Source organism: Gallus gallus, chromosome 2 (assembly GCF_016699485.2).
Source record: "Gallus gallus isolate bGalGal1 chromosome 2, bGalGal1.mat.broiler.GRCg7b, whole genome shotgun sequence".
NCBI classification, from domain to species: Eukaryota; Metazoa; Chordata; class Aves; order Galliformes; family Phasianidae; genus Gallus; species Gallus gallus.
In genome coordinates, this window is record NC_052533.1 from 32,147,816 (window position 1) to 32,164,783 (window position 16,968).

The 16,968-nt window shown below is 45.9% G+C and overlaps 1 protein-coding gene across 11 annotated transcripts in view; it reads left to right on the plus strand.

Annotated features, from left to right (window-relative positions):
• Window positions 1–7,347, plus strand: part of SNX10 (sorting nexin 10) — a 43,730-nt gene extending 36,383 nt beyond the window's left edge. For all 11 annotated transcript variants that reach the window (XM_025147204.3, XM_015281467.3, XM_040682023.2 and 8 more), the window contains 2 exons: window positions 4,305–4,520; window positions 4,991–7,347. In XM_025147204.3, coding sequence (XP_025002972.1) covers window positions 4,305–4,520; window positions 4,991–5,069 — 295 coding nt within the window. In that variant the 3' untranslated portion in view covers window positions 5,070–7,347. The remainder of the gene's footprint in view (window positions 1–4,304; window positions 4,521–4,990) is intronic.
• The last annotated feature ends 9,621 nt before the right edge of the window (window positions 7,348–16,968 follow it).

The following is a 16,968-nucleotide window of genomic DNA, read 5'->3' on the forward strand; positions in this document are numbered from 1 at the left end:
CTCTGTTATAAAAAATGAATGAGTAGACACAGTAGGCTTTTTAAAAGGAGGAAATGGAGCTTTGTTTACTGCAGGCTGAGCAGCCCTGCGTTCGCTGCGAGAGGCCGAGCGGATGTTCAATAGAGGGCACCACAGCCCAGGCTGTGATCTGTTGTCTCTCAAGTTTTATTTTCTCCTTTCTCTCCTGATATGATGTAAATGGGCAGAGTAAATTTGTTGAAAACAAAATCGGAGTGTTAACCTTCCACACATATACGAGTGTGCATCTGTCATTGTATTAGGTTACAGTAGATACAGGAAATCTTTAGTTAGGATTAAGTTGTACTGTTCGGCCATATGTTGTTCTCCTCCAGCAGAACAGTGTATAATATACCTAATAAAATCATGTTGAAGAAAACCAGATTTTGGACCTTGTCCAAATAAGACAAAGCACATGTTTTGTCTTTAGTAAATGTTCTTGCTGTAACATGGGGAAGGAGAAATACTCCTCGTATACTAACCAGCGTTTCCTCTAAAATGACATTACTTCTTTTGGTTGTGAAGTCATATTTTCTGCCCCTTTTCTTTAAGGGTCCAGAGATCACGAGCACTTACTGAAAGCTTACAAACAGAGATTCACATGGCCACGAATAAAAAATGATTTTATTATCTCTAATTCAAATGTAGAGCCTTCTCCTGCAGCCCCCTTAATCACATAAGCAGTCATTATGCATGTGAGCAATCTGGCTGAGAGGAGTGAGATCTCTGACAAGTAATGACTGCTGATGTGATAAAGACTCGCAGGATTTAGCCTTTCATTGTTATTCTAGGCATGCACAGAAAGTCTGTTGTTCTCTTAAATGTGTCCAGTGAGTTTATAGGAATTATCATTGTGAGCCCCATGACTCCGACATTAGCACAACTGCGGAGGGAGCTGATTTACATCACTGCAACTGCAGCTTTGCATTGACACCTGTAGTCATAAAAATGCTGGAGGAACACCGCCAGCACTCCAGGTTGGATTCGCACTGTGTGAATGCTTAGCTTTAGCTATGGTATTAATATTATGCATGAGTATTAATATTAGGACATTCCATCTTTTCTCCTGCTTTTATTTATTTGTATGCCGTGCTGTGAGACTTTGACCTTGCAGTCCATGGAGCCCAGTGTGTATTTCAGAGGTGTGGCAGCACCTTGCACAATGAGTCCCCAGCTTGGTGAGGGCCCATGGGGTGGCTGCTCTGCCAGCCCTCAGTGCTGCTCCGACACCTGGCCACGAGCGTGTGGTTATTTCCTTGGAACAGGATTTCCATCAGGAAAACAGTGCTGACGGAGGGAGCAGACATTGTTTTTCATTTTGATTGCTAGAAGGATGCAATTAAAAAGCAATCTAACCTGTTGGTTCAGATGGGGAGGGGGTGGGGGTGGTGAGGGGGGTGTGAAAGCAGAGTTATTTTTTAATTAAAAGAAAGGAGAAACGTTTTAAGGGTACGACTGGGTGAAAGGTGTGCGAGTTTGCATTTGTTTTAGCTGCTTTGCAAAATGCATTGTGTGTTTGACGTCTTCCCCCGCCCCCAAATGTATGCGTGCTATTTAGCTTAACCTACGTCTTCCCGTTCCCTCCTCCTGGTTTCTCTTCCATCATTTCAGCTCCAGATGGCGCTGCGAAGCAGAAAAGAAAATCACTGCCAAATAATGAGTCCAATGTAAAGTAAAATTGGAAATTGAATTATAGCAGCAAAAGGGGGGGGTAGGAGGGGGGGGGGGGGGTGGAAAGGACAGTAGCCTTGAGGTCCCGATCAGTCTGTACTCTTATGGCTTTTGTTTGCTGTTCCATGCTTTGGGTTACTGCTGAGTTAATAACGGCGCTTTCGCAGTTCAAGGCTTAGCGGAATTGTACTGGACGTGAAATAAAGCTAAAATGAATTTGTGTCCAATATCATTGACATTAGCGCTCATTGCTCCTCTGGTGTAATGCCTCAAACCATCTAAAATCAATTTTAAAGATTAGCCATTATTTTATAAAGAAAATAAAATAAATTCCAAGCAGCAACCGAGCCGTAAGCGTGGCGTAATGGCACGAGCAGTTGGTTACTGGTGTTTTCGCTGGGTGGCAGGAAACTTTGGAAGGTAGAGGAAGAAGAAAAGCTGTGAAACTAAATGCCAAGGGCAGAATTTAATCTCTTGGCTTTTGCCGTGTTACTTTGTATTAGACACGCGGGTGTTTAGAATTGCAGAAATGTGCATCCCCTCCTTGTGCTTATAAGCCTGGGAAAACGGGCAGCTCTCCTTCCTCGAGGGGTGAGCTCTGCGACGTTGTTTTTATACTTTCTTAATACTTTTTCCCCCTTTTCTTTTAAGAGGAGGAAAAGAGGGAGGAGAAAATTGACTCCCCTGAGCGCATAAACCATAAACGTGGATTTACCGTGTAGAACAGTGGTTTTTTCTCTTGTATTTTCTGTCGCGATGTTTGTCGTCCTTTGGAATGTATGTTTATCACGAGTCAAGGCTGAAATCCTCTGTTAGCGTCCAGTGAATGATGGCTTTTCAAAGCATTCATGAGGCTGTTGCTGTCAAGGTGTGTAGACTTGTAAATTCTGTGATTTGGGTCGACTTACAGGACATTTGCTTGCTTCTTTACGAGCACTAAGAAGCTTTTCAGTACGTTAATACACTGCATGCATTGGCTTTACAGATACGTCCTCTGTTTGCTATGTTTATTTTTAATTAGAGTTGTGAGAATTTATATGAGGTTAAGAAGACAACGTAGGCATGAAAATGTGTTTCAGAGAAGTCTGTTCCTTCTTAGACGGAGTTTTATATGCACCTGGTAGGTCACTGGGCTCACTGGAGGCATTTCCTCACTGGAAGAAGTCAAAGTTTGAATTATTTGGTTGAGAATGCGTGTGTGTTTGCCCAGGCAATGGAAATATGTGCAAACACAAATATCCTGCATTTTCAGTTAGACAACTCTTATTATTTATTTTGACTTGCCAGAATTGTACGGGCTCAGATAAAACCAGACATATTTTAGCATGTTAATTAAACGCTGTTGTAATGTTGGCTACTTTAGAGCACGGATTTCAGGATGTATTTTGTATTTTAAAATGTTACAGTCCAAGCACTTCATTAGTCTCATTTGAGAGAAGGAACTGATCAGTTACGCATTTAATTTTCATCAGAGTGCCTATCATATGCACTGTGTCTTCTTACTGCTTTTACTACTACCTGCATTAATGCCATTTCTTGTCTACTACTGCATAGTAATTATTTCTGGGGGGCAACTGTTGTAACCTAAATGGGTAGAAATAGGTAAATAATGACTCCTAATAGTTTTGGTTTCTGTAAAGATATTTAAGTAAGTTTTATGGAGCGCTGTTTGGCACGGCCATAGGCAGTAATTACTTTACTCACGCAGATAGGAAAAACTGCACGTACATATAAGCAAAAGGTCTCTTGTTACACATTCTAGGCTATATGTACGGAATAACTCCTGTAGCTAAATGCTGCAGCAAAACTGCAATACTTTTTTCAGTGTAGCGACGATGATCTGCAATTTTAAGTCCTTGCAGAAGTCCGTCTACAACCTTCTGTGTTACTGGAGGGTATTCCACTTTCTTTACTCCGTACTGTAGGAATGCAAATGCTCTGTGCTAAATGTATTTGGAGATGTAACTTGAAAGACGTGTAAACCAAATATGAAAATGGACTTTTGAAAAACTAGTATGAAATTGCACGTAAGGTTCTCTGAGAACTGTTTAGAGGTGCATTTAAAACTGTGCTCAGTATCAGCGTTTTCACTCTCGCTGAGGTGTGTGTACGTAAACAAGTTCTGCCTAACGCTGGCTCTGTTGTTTGCAGGGATTTCAAAGTTCTCACACTGCATGGATCCGAAGTGCTCTGTCTCTGTACACACTTGTTTGCCCAACCAAAGAAATTGGTGACTTGCAATTTTCAGAGAAGCTTAGCTACTTAAATACAATTACCAAAACAGAGACCAAATTTTCCTAAGAGTCTCCGTCTGCCTAAAAATCATCAATTAATCCACGTGGCAATAACAGATGGCTGCACGGAAGAAACGTCCTTGAAGTTATTCTTATAGCAGATGTGCTTAACTCTTAGCTTTGTGTTTTTTGCTCACCTGAAATTTCAGATAACGTAAAAAGAAAGTAACGCACACCTAATCATTTTAATTACCTTCTGTAATTGATTTAGGATCCAGAAGGAATCTTAAAATCAGGGCATCGCATAGAATTTGTTCTGGTAAAACACTCTGGAATGTGCGTGTATCCACATAGAAACATTTCACTTCTCTTTTTTTAAAGGATTCTACAGAATGCATTATTGCTGTCAGACAGCAGGCTTCACCTCTTCCTACAGACTCAGCTAAGTCCGGAAGATATGGAGGCTTGTGTATGCGGGCAGACCAAATATTCTGTCGCTGATGCGATTCAGAAGTTTGCCTCTTTGAACAGGCGCTTTCCTATAGAAGATGAAGAGAGGAAAAAAGGAGGAAACGATGCAGACTCTGATTCAGAGAGGTGATTTCTGTATTCCCTTACTTTCTGCAGTTGTGCATGTGTATATATATATATATGTATATATATATATATACACACACACGCATGCGCGTGCTTCAGTTTTTTGTTGATGTAATACTAAGATAATGAAAAAATTAATTGACTGAGATTTTATTGAGCTGTGACAGCTCATCATAGAAGTCTTCACACACACCTCCACACTGAATTAATGAATGCAGTAGAAATTCAATTATCTGCATTCTGATTATGTGAATTTCATTTAGTCAGACTTGAATTATTCGCGTTTAAATTATCTTGCTAAAAAAAATATCCAACTGCACTCCAAATGGCTAATTAAAAGTCCAAATTTCCTGTCTCTCTTTGTGACTGGAGATAATTAAAGTTCTCCTCTGTTACTCAGGCTTTGAGTGTGTTGTGAAAACCAATTTCCTCCTTTTATTTTATTTTTTTCCTCTCCCCTTTTTCTGCAGTTCATCCTCCGGGCTTGGACCTAGTGATGACAGCATTTCATGTGGATGTAAAGCAAGCCTAGCTTCTGAAGAATCGTGAAAGATCAGTTCTGTATTCTTAAGGACAGCACAAAGTGGTTTCTCCTGTGTTTACTAGTTACATACACCACATAAATGCTACTTGCTAGCAACATGCACGGAAAAGACTTATAGTCAACACAACAGTATGTCCTTACAGAGTTTTTAAACAGACCTCGATATTATTTCTTTGATTTATAACGTATGCTGACTCAGGTCTATGTGTTACCTATTGCATTTACTTCTCTGTAACTATTATAATGCCAGCATTGGTTTAGTCATGTTCCGCTGACTGACGTGGCTGTTAAAATATTTCCCTTAGTGAGTGCACATCTTAGAGCTGGAAAAATAAAGATAACTTTATCCTCAGCTTTAGAGTTGGTATATCATATCAAACACAGTCAAAGCATCTTTTTGTAATTTGCAACAGAGAAGTTTCATCTTTAGAAGTCATTTGACATTGGTGATGAAATTACATACCCCACAAGGTATTAACTTTTTCAAGTAGCTCAGCAACATCAGCAAAACAACATTTGTACAAACTATACGCTGCTGACAATTTGAGATATAAATATATCTTCCCTGATCTTTCTGTGATGTTTATGGAAACCCTGTTTTTATCATGTATAAGAACTGAAGGCCAAAATTCTTGTGTATGGTTGCTTGGAAATTGGAAATGATAATAGAAATGACATAACTTCTAGGGTTGCTGAGGATTCTCAGTTCCCAGGGAAATTATGGGTACTCGTTCCCAGTGAGAATCTTGGATGCAGTCCATTAAAACCAATGGCTGAATTTTCCACTGACTGCACTGTGGCCAGGACTCCACCCAACATATTTAACTTCAGGCACCTACATGAAGATGTCAGGAGCCATGCTTTTAACGTAGCAGCAGAGATGCTGTCTGTCACTCCAAGGTGACGATGATCCCATAGCTGCAGCAAGCAGCGTGAATGCGGGCTCGAATCTTTGGCAATAACCGGAGCCCTCGGCTCCATTGTGGCTGCAGTTAGCACACGGATACGGAGCACTTTGCAAACAAAAGGCAGGCTTGGACAAAACTTTGTAACCACCAATTCTTATTTTGATTAAACGTCAGCGCTGCTCTTTATTGTTAGCAGCAGCTGCGTAGCGTCTTGTCCCAGGCTCCGCCGAAGGAATACGTTTCGCTGCGGTGTTGTATTTATATTTGACATTTAGCTGCTATTAAAAAGAGCTGGGGGGTCCGATGGGCCCAGCCGAGCTCCGCGTGCTGTATTCCCAGCCTAAAATGGGTGCGTGCGTCCTCTGTTAAGAAATCTGGGGCTACTTTCAAAGCAGGAGCGTTGTTAACCTCCTCTGCATTCCAGAAACAATAGATTATTAACTGGACACCTCATAAAGGTTAGCACAGGCATGTGCGGGCATGCTTTTTTCAAGCATCCAGCTGGGAATCTGTGTAATTTTAGAAACGTGGTTTTAATAGCCTGAGGATAACATCTCTTAGGTAACTGCTCCGAGCCACTCTTTTCTGTTGATGGCAGCGCTTTGCTGAGATAAATACCCGTGCTTCTTTTTGCTTAGTCTTATTGGATTGCACAAATGGATCTCTTCGCCATCTCGGCTTGCGTGCCAGTTAGCAACAAAGCTGCTGTAACGTATAAGTGATAACGTTTAATTAAAGCAACAAGTTATCACTAAAAGTAGCCTGAAAACAGCCGTTAGTGCCACGCGGGGATGGTTCCATCGCACAACTTTGCTTTAAGAGGGTGCGTTATTAGAAAAATCGTTTTGGGAGCTTGTTTAAAAGATGGGGGAATAGAAAGCTGGAGGTGGGAGCAGTGTCAGAGGACGACAGAGCTGTTTTTATTTAACAAAGCATCGGGGGGGTGGGGGGCTTCCTTTTATTTCTTCCCCATTATTTTTAGGTTTTGTTTGGAAAGCTCGAGCCGGGCTGCTGAAGCACTGCACCGCCCTGCCCTGCAAACAAGCCCGCAGTATTTGACAAAGTGCAGAAGCACAGAGCCTGGAGAAACCTTTGTGGCTGTTTTGTTTTTCCGTTCCAGGAGCCCATCTGTTTGTTGTGTGCTGCTGAATGGATTCCAAACAAAGGTGTTTCCGAAACGAATATCAGTTTTCTATCAGTTCTGCTCTTATCTCGCTGTTTCCTTTGTCAGATTGCTCCAAAGTTGGAATCCTACAGCAACTCTTTCTTCTGCTTGGACAGAAATGTGTTTCAATATTTATCTTCTCACTGTTGGGTGTATTGCTCGTACCACTGCAGCTTTTTTATTGTTACTATTAAAGAGGAAGGAAAAGTATTCTATGTCCCAGCATTTATGTTGTGTATCAGCTGTACGTAAGCACACGTGAATGCTTTGCAGCGCTTTAAGTGGAAGCCCTGGAGTGTTGAGTTATATTTGACTTACACTTAAATGTATGAAAAGCAAATCGGTGTCTTTTGCAACTTGAGCAACGCGGTGACTGCCAGCAGCGTTGTACGTTTTGCTTTTACAAGAGCAGCCCTGCAATTCGGGGTGTTATTTCTTCGTTTTGAGCCACGCCGTTTCCTGCTGGTCTTTCAAAGAGGGTAATGCCGAGTTTGTAACACATCTGATTGCTATGGCCAATTCCAGCTAATGGCAATAATGCTGTGCTCAGGTAATTGCACTCAAACGCTGCGCTTCAGCTTTCGCTTAGAATGCAACATTCCCGTTTTATATGATGATTTCTTACAAGTTTTCAATCAATTAAACCCAGTTACCCCTTTCATCCCGTGTTTAAACCTACCACTGAGGCTTCCTTTTCTTTCTATCAACATCCTATTTGCTCTGACTTGCCCTGTATGATTTCAACTATTTTTGTGATATGTACCTACAGAGTTGTGTTTGCTTTGCTTTTCTTTCTGGTTTTCTTTATCCCTTTCTCTCTTTTTTTTTTTTTTTTCAATTCCCTTTCTTCCTTCCTTTCTTCCTTCCTTTCTTCCTTCCTTTCTTCCTTCCTTTCTTCCTTCCTTTCTTCCTTCCTTTCTTCCTTCCTTTCTTCCTTCCTTTCTTCCTTCCTTTCTTCCTTCCTTTCTTCCTTCCTTTCTTCCTTCCTTTCTTCCTTCCTTTCTTCCTTCCTTTCTTCCTTCCTTTCTTCCTTCCTTTCTTCCTTCCCCTTTCTTTCCCTTTCTTCTCGTAGAAGTTAAGAGGAAATGGCTCCAGCCATCCAGGCTGTCAAATTACACAGTGTGTACCTCCAGGACATTGTGAGCAACCTGTTACTGTGCCATTGGCACACGCTTAACAAGAAAGACGAGGGAAAAAGACATCTTTCAGACAGCAAATCTTCATGAGAAGAGCAGGGCGCTTCTGCAACACCTCCCCCCCCCCCCCCCCCCCCCCCCCCCTTCTGCCTGTAACATCCCATGCCCATCCCATGAGGTTTTTTTAAACGTGCTGAGATGTTTCCTGGAATCATATTGAAATGCTGTGGGTGTGCAGTATCGGCGACTGTCACTCAAAGCGTAGGATGTGGGTTGGCGATGGATGGCACAGAGCTGTGTGCGTTTCTTGCAGCACTGGGTTTCTTCCCTTTGGCTTTTGCAGGGCTGCGTTTTTCCCCAGCACCACAACACAAATCCTGATTTCCGTGATCTGATTCTGCTCAGGAAAGGCCCACACAGCAGTCACAGCACCAGAGGAGGGGTCGGGGCGGAAGGGATGTAGCGATCGTTACGGTGCAGAAGCATTGAGCTGCACTGCTGCTCCGCCTTCTGCAATAACGCCTTGGAAAGCGCTGCATCTGCTTCCTACAGCACGAATCGGCCTCAGCTGGGAGCTGGGGCACCTCTGCTTTGGTTCCTTATTGATTTGCGAGGCACCTCGGTGCACGGTGTGTGTATTTATGTGTGTATATATGGGTAGGGGTGTGTGTGCAGCATCTGCAGAAGCTCCTTGGGGGGGGCGGGGGGGGTGAAAGAGGAGGGGAAAAAATAAACAGGTGAAGGGAAAAGGAAAAGGGGAGTAGGGGAGGGCGGAAGAGAAGGAGATAAGAAAGAAGAGGAAAAAAAATAAGGGAAAAAAAGAGGGAATAAAGAAAGAAACAAAAGGGACAAGACAGAGAGGGAAAAAAAAAACCCAGAAAAAAAGGATTTAAAAAAAGGAAGGGGAAGGAAAAAAGAAACAGGGGAGATGCCCTCTCCCCGGGCAGGCGGCGTCCCCGGCCGCGCTGCCCCGATGCCGCCGGAGCGCCGCTCCCCGCCCGTCCCGCGGCGCCGCGCAGCGCTTTACCTGCCCGCCGCGCCCGCTCCTCCCCGGCGCGCCGCGGGGCCGCGCACGCGTGAGCCCGCGCCCCCGAGTGCTGGAGGCGCGCGGCCGCCATGCGGTTACCCGTGGCAACCGCAGCCCGTGGCAACGGAGCGGGGAGAGAGGGAGGGGGCTCCTCGCGGGCACAAAGGGGGCGGTGGCTCCGCGCCCCCCGCCCTGCAGAGGGAGCGCCCCTCCGCGCCGCCAGGGGGCGCTGCGGTGCAGCGAGAGGCGCGGGGCGGGCGGCGCCCTCGCGGTGGCTGCGCGGCTGCGCGGGGCTGCGGCGCTTGTAGCGCTTCTGTGTGTGCGCAGATGGCGGCGTACGGCGGCTTTGTGCTCCCCGCCCCGCGCAGCCCTGCCAGCAGAGAAAGCAATGCAAAGCAAAGCAAAATATTTTATTCTTTTGGCTTGGTTTCTTTTACTTTATCTTGCTTGATTGGGCTCCCCGGCAGGGCCTTCCCGCTCTCCCCGTGATGTAAGCTGTTGTGCCTGGGAGCACCGGGCAGGATTTATGTAATTAATTGACCAGTCTTAACCTGTTATCGTGATGTAAGGAATTTGGAACTCATTAATTTGGGCCCTGACAGATTTCATATTAGAGCTGGCAAATATGGATTGAGCCTCTTAGTCTGGTAGCAGCTGGAATTTCGGTGACACTGAGGATTAGTGAAGAAGACCTATTGCCGGAGTCAGGCTGCCTCTTTGTAATCAGCGGCCCCGCTCCGCATCAACGGGGCAATGGGGGGAGAAATACATAAATACCAGAAGGGAAAACAACAATAGAGGGAGATGTGCTCCTGTGGGGAGCGGAGCAGGGAGGAGAGTGCAGGCCGGATGGCAGCCGGTGCCCGCTTAAAGGCTGTGGTGGCAAATGATGGTTCAAATTAGATGGGCCTATGTGGCTGCGGCCTCTGGACAGCCCCATCCCAGCCCGGTGGCCCTCTCCCACTGTTGCTGCCCTCAGTCCGGGGATCTCATCGCTGTGGAACACGTATTGTGGGTGCCCGTTCTGTCCTCTGGGGAAGGGCTTCCATTCTTGGGCTCCACGCCCACAGCAGGCCCCGCTCTGCTCTCAGCAGATAACGCTCCAAATCGTAGCTTTAAGCCAATGGGTTTGGTGCAAACCAATGGGTTTAGTGCAGACCCACAGAGCACAGCTTCACCGCCCTCCTCCATAGAGCATCCTTTGTCTGACTGCCTCACCCTGCTCAAGGAGCTCATGCTTCCCTGTAGGCAGGGAAGAATTCACCTCTTGATAAAATGTCAGTCAGCCAAGCACAACTGATTTCCTTGTTCATTTAAATGTGCCACACGTGCCTAACCTCACCACTGCTTTAAAAACAAACAAGCGAGCAAACAAACACGAAGTTAAGCATCTTATAGTGGGCTATAGTGTTGTATCTATTATCTTATAGTAGGCTATTGTAATTACAAGTATTTGCACTTCCTCTGGTCTTTCCATGGGTATATTTAAAATATGCCCGAGGGGTAATTGTGAGTGTTAGCCGTGATTTTGGGTGCTTGCAGAAGCAGTCTTTGCTACAAGCAGCGTCTTCCCTCCTTTTTTGAGCTGGAGCATAAGAAAGGAGTCATCAGCTGAGACGGGCCGTTGGCCTGCTGCTTGCATTGCTTCTGTTCTTTGGTGGTTGATCAGAAAGCAAAGCAAAAACGTTATATAGAAAACAGGACAGAAAAAAAACCTTTTGGACAAAACCACCTCTGGCTCAGGTGTGTTGTAACTTAGGCCAAGGCAGAGGGTCTGCTTCAGGTTATGTGCAAGTACCAAATGCGAATGTCGGACTGGAAATGCTTGAGATCCATCAGGGGCTGCTTCAGCTGAGGTCCTGAGGAAAAAGAAAAATCATTGTGAAAAATGCTGTCTTCTGAATGCTGCTCAGATTAAAAACGACATTCTTGTTTGAACCGATAGGTGGCCTTTGTGAATGTGCTACAGTCAGGTGGGTTTTGGTTTTATTCCCAAGAACAGAAAAATACCTGCTCTGAATTAAGGAACATTTTAAAATAGCAGTTTTCAAACGTAATGAAGATGTATTTTTATTTCTGAAAGGCAGCAGGTAGTACATGAGGTTCTAAATTTGTTTTCTATTATTCTGGAAATTCGTGTTTTTTTGTGTGTGAGTCCCGAGTCTTTAATGCATGATCAATAATAGTGATGATAAAGTGGTCTATGAAATCTATTCTTTCTTCTCCACATGCATACGCTTTCAAAGTGCCATATATTTCCAGTTTCTAAGGCCTCTCACGTGTTCCTATTCCATGTTGTTTACCCGGGTGATTAAGGCAGTTTTAGACGAATATCTCCCTGGGCTTCAGAAGGGAACGCTGTGGTTGTGCAGAAGTCTCCCCTCTGAGCCAAGTGTCAGCAACTTTGGATCTATTTTGTTTCCTATGCGAGCGATGCTCACTCGCTGTGAAACTGGGCTTCAGTTCAATTGCTGGGAATTCTGAGGCCTTAGCATGGGACAGGATTTCTCCCATAAAATACATTGTTCTTACATTCCCACTCGTATCTGTATTTGCTTCCTGTGTTGATTTGAAGGCTGTTTTTTCAGTGGTGAGATCAAAGTGCCAAAGTACGAGGAGCTATTCTATCCTCGTAGGCTGGTTTTCACCAAGGGAGGCTACGTTTAAAGGCATTTCATTGCTTCAAGGCATGCTCTGAAGGAGCTCATAACTCCCCTGCACGTCTCCCATGGGAAAGCTGCTCCTGCAGCTGGGAGTGGCCATGAGTGTGCCCCCTGGGACAGTGGCATTTGGTCCCAAGGAATTACCTTGATGAAAGAGTAACCTGTACACGGCAGAAGGATGGTTTCCTATCATGTGGCCAAGAAGTGCCTTATTTGTGCTGCTTATATGAATCTTCTCTGTTACTCTTGACATCAGAAGATCCACAGCCCTTTCTGTTTTAATGACTGAAGATGCTGGGAGGGTCCGTCAAAAGGATGCAAACTTGATCGCACATAACAGGAACTCTGGAAGCAAGTTTGGCTCTGGATGGCTGGAAGTCAAAGTAACCCCTTGGCATCAGTGCCTGCACATCACTGGCTGGATATAGGAAGTCCATAATTCTTCTGTGTTTATGATAAAGCTTTCCTGCTCAGAGCTTCAAAGCCCTCTGCAGTGAGGGATTAATTCAGCCCCACATGCAGTAAACAGGATCTGCTCTTTTACAGGGGGGAAACGGAGGCACAGCAAGGCACAGGGACATCTGGGGCCTGCCGCAGGCCAGGGAGGAGCTGGGACTTTCCCCTGTTCAGTGCCAAGTGCCTCCAAAGAGCCCTGCTATCGGCACAAGGCCTTTGCGAGAGGGAGTGGAGGGGCCCCACTTTTTGATGTGTGACTTGAATCACCTGAAAGGGATTTGCTTCTCTCTGAACTCCGGCACTGGGAAACCAAGCTCCCCCAGGCATCTGTTGCGTCTGAAAATTTGGGCCTAATTATCTTTCAGACTGTGGCATTCAGAGCAGAGATTTATGCCTATTTTGGAAAAGAAAAGGAGGTCACTCGCACCTCTTGCTAATTAAAAACCAGAGGTGAGGAGAGATGGGTAATTAGGTTACGTTGTTTGTGCCGGTTAAATAAGCGGCACGGGCAGAATTTGCTCGGAGGGACCCTTGCAGCAGTGCTGTGCTCTTCTTGTTAATCTCGGTGCTATGGTTGGAACCAAACTGGAGAAAGCAGGGCTGGTGTTGGCAGAACACGACAGGACAGGGCCTTGCTCTGTGCCCGGAGTTCTACAGCGCTTCCCTCCCGCCCTGCTGCTCCCTAATCGCAGCGCTTCCTACGGGGCCTTTATCAGCGCAGACCACTGCCTGTAAATAGGAGAAATCCTGTTGCAAAAGCCCCGAGCACAATGTTATCTTTCCTCTTTCCCACAGAAGAGACACGCTAGGAAATGCCTTGCTTCAGTTTGTCCCTCCTTGTTCCTGGATGATGTTGGAGCCATTGTAAGGAGCGAGGCTCGCGTTTCCTCCCGAAGATGGCAGATGCACTGATGGGTGGGATTGTTGGCTGGGTGTGCACTGACATGTGGCATCCTGCTGGGTTCCTGGGCCAACTCGGGGCTTGTGAGCTTACAAAGCCTCTTGTTGGTCTGGGAATTGAGTACTTGGGATTTCCCTGCATGAAACCCAAGAACATGCAGGCCTGGCTGCTGAAGTTGGAGAAAAATGACTTGTGCAGCCAGTGGCTTTTCCCTGGGTAATGATAGTGAGAGGCACCTCTCAGAGGGAGGTGTTAATACAGTGCACATGCAGCAGCTTACAGGAAGCCAAAGGCTTTTCCTCCTCCTGAGTGATGCACCCTGCAGGAGGACGCTTGCAGGATGCCTTCTGCGGGGCCTTCACCCTCTGACTTCTGTGGGATGCTCCATGCTGTGCGGACACCATAGCAGCAGCTTGGGCATGGCTGGCACTCCTCCCTGCTGCTCCTGGAGCCCCACTCCTCCCTTGGCTGTCAGCTGCCACCTGCTGCTTCTGCACAGGGGGACGTTAACCAGAAGGTTCCTACAGAACTCTTGGCAGACAGACACAGACAGCACTCCTGCTGTCACCCGGTCACGTTGTCTGCGTGTCATCCATGTGCTGCTGATACACCTCTCTCTGCTGCTGCAGCTTGTGCTGTGGGATCTAAGTCCTTGACCGAACGTCTTCATTTCAGGTATGGAACAAGGAGCTGACTGATTTCGCCGTGCCTAACAGCCAGCTGCTTGCAGTTAAAGCAGCAGTCTCCTTCATGTTCAAATCAGCTCTACGTTTTCTTTCCACATTTGTTCCCAAACCACGTCGCATAAGGAAAAAGCACCTCTTTCCCCGTTTCCAGGCCCTATTTCCATTTGGGCCTCGGATCACAGTGACCAGGAGAGCAGAACCGCACCGTGCCCACGCACACCCAGGTTCTGTTCTGTTTTCAGACTGAAGCCGAGACGCTGCTGTACGTGAGTAGGCCTGTTCTGAGTCTTTGTCATCTCAGACAGCCCTGCTTATTGCCAGCTCATTTCGCAGAGATCTATCTCAAATCAACTCATAAATTATTAATAGTACACGTGTAGGTCAGAGCGGCACTAACCCTGACAATCACGCCCTAATATTCTCTCTTTAGCAACAGAAATAAGAAAGGAGATGCAAACGATCAATATGAAGCGGCCGAGGGACGACTCATGCAAGATATGCTGTGTGCACTTAGGAAGAACAACCGCAGCCCCCCAAAGATTTGGCACGACCTGTCAGGCCAGCATTAATCTTGCGTGATGAATAATGTGGCAGTCTAGGAGTTTTTAACAGCTTTAAAATGAGAAAACTGTGGGACGCGATAGCCGAAAGTAAATCTGCTCAAAAATTGGAGAATACTTTGGATCAAATGGAGATACTGAGTAATGCGTAACTATTTAAGCATCAATTGCTGCAAGCGAGGCGGGCTTGTGGCTGGGAGCAGCTTTATGCCACAAATAATTCACCCAAAGATTTAATTATAAGTCAGGGCTGAGGCTGGAGCGATTCCGAGAAGGGGCCCGGCCCTGTGGTGTGTGAGGGGCAGGAGCACCTCCCAGCACCTCCCATTGGCACTGGGCCAGGTCTGGGGATGCTACGCGGGGCCAGGCCCAGCTGGCGCTGCCTGGAAATTTAGGGGGAATTGGGGGTTTTAGGCTGACAAACCAAACCGGTTGTGTGTGGGGGATAGCGGGAAGGATACCGTCCTGCCTGAAGTCGGCACCAATTTGCTGCCGGCTGTCGCGGGGACAAGATCAGGCTTTGCGTGTGAAGTCACCTCCCTCGGAGGTGGCCTGACAAACGCTAAAGCAAAACGTTTCATTTAGAAGCTGTCACAGAGGAATTACTCACCTTTTATGCTTATTAAATTTGCCGTGTGCTTTCCTGTAAAGGGACCGGAGAGCGGCCGGACATTTTAATTTTCACTCTTTGCAAAATAAAGATGACAGTCAAGAACTTTGCCTGTTTTTACAGCTTCTAATGAAAGCAGTTCATTCCGTTTTTATGGAAAGGAAAATAAAATGTGTTTGTTTCCGCAGATTTTAGGAGAATTAGCATGTATCCGATTGTTAATATTTGATCCTTCTTTAATTATTTATGGTATCAAGGAATGAATCTGTCAAGTAAATAATGAAATGCGTACATGCAGCATATGTAATTAGGTTAGGTGCATAAATCCAAAGTGTTCACTTTATAGTTGTCAGAGCAAAATTTATTAATAATGAGAAATGCTAAGTGAAGAAAATCCCTAACAGTGCTCATTAGTGTAGGTTAGAGCAGTTGCCGAGGAGGAAAGTTGCCCCTCTGCTCTCTCTGCTTTGTCACCTGAGGACGTTAGCAGGCTCACAGCCTTCCCAAAACACATCTCTATATCACACATGTGTAGCACAGAGCCTCTCCTCTTCAGATCTGGGTGCTCCAGGAACCAAGCCATGGCTTGGCAGCAGGCAATGCCTCCTCATCCTCTGTGCTCCTTGAATTGTTCCTGCTTTCTGCAGATTATGGCAAAATTGGTCCTCGTTAATAAAAAAACAAAGCAAAATTAATCTGCGAATTGGTGCCTCTTGGGGCGAGAGGAAGATGTGTGAGGCAGATGAAACACCTGTTTGAGACAGAGAACTGCCACTGTGGGACCGTGAAGAGCAGTTCTCTATCCCTAAAGGTGTTTTTCAGAGCTCCCGCTCCAAAGGAAGATCTGATTGCTAAATGTATATTTAAAACGTATTTCAATATCATTTTGAAGCTTATCATTAGCACAAGCACTTCACGGGCTAATTCTCTATACCCAAAGACAAGCATTACCTCCAGCTTACGTTTGCTGCTGGAAATGAGATATCGGATGTGAATGAGTGACTGGGGCTCCTTGCCCCACCACGGAGATCCGTCCTGGGCCAAAGCTGTCACCTGAGGCTCAGCCCAAGGCATGGGGGAGGACTGCCTCCAGGAGATGCATGCAGAAGTCTCAGGGGGTATCGCAGAGCACTTTTTGTTTGTAGAGCTCCATCTGACTGCACGGCCCTGCCATTGCCCTGTGCTGGCCAAGGGAGGAGGTGGGATGCAGGGGTGTCGGTATGCCGGGTGGGAGCCTCGCTGCTGCCCGTAGTGGTGCAAAATTAAGTGGATTGTGAAATGGAGCCACAAGAGGAAGGATGCTGACAGCCCTTCATTACACTTTGCATCACGCCGTTAGATTTTAATCACAGTGCTTCAGATCAGAATCGCAAATCCTCTTATCTGCCGTAAGAGCTTCTTTCAAGCTTAGCGTTTTTATGCCCCATGTAAGATGCAACAATATTCATCTCCGCTAGTCAAGCTTAGAAATGCATTAAACTGCCCAACCAGAAAATCGGGAACAGGCATTTAGTGATGCAAAATGGTCATTCTGCAACCTAATGCCTAGGGGACAGATCAGTCATCGCAGCCCCCTCCTGCCTGAAAGGACCAATTAGATGGCTCTGCCTATTCAACTATCAATGCAGGATTGCTCCCAACAGGATATTCCCCTGTGCTTTCCCCAGTCTAATTTTAAATTATTCAAGCGCCCAGACTTCTATTGCCTCCCTGGGGTGACCATTACACAACTGAAGGTCTCACGGTGAGGAAATGTTTCCTGATATTCTGTCACAATTTTCCTATGCTCAGC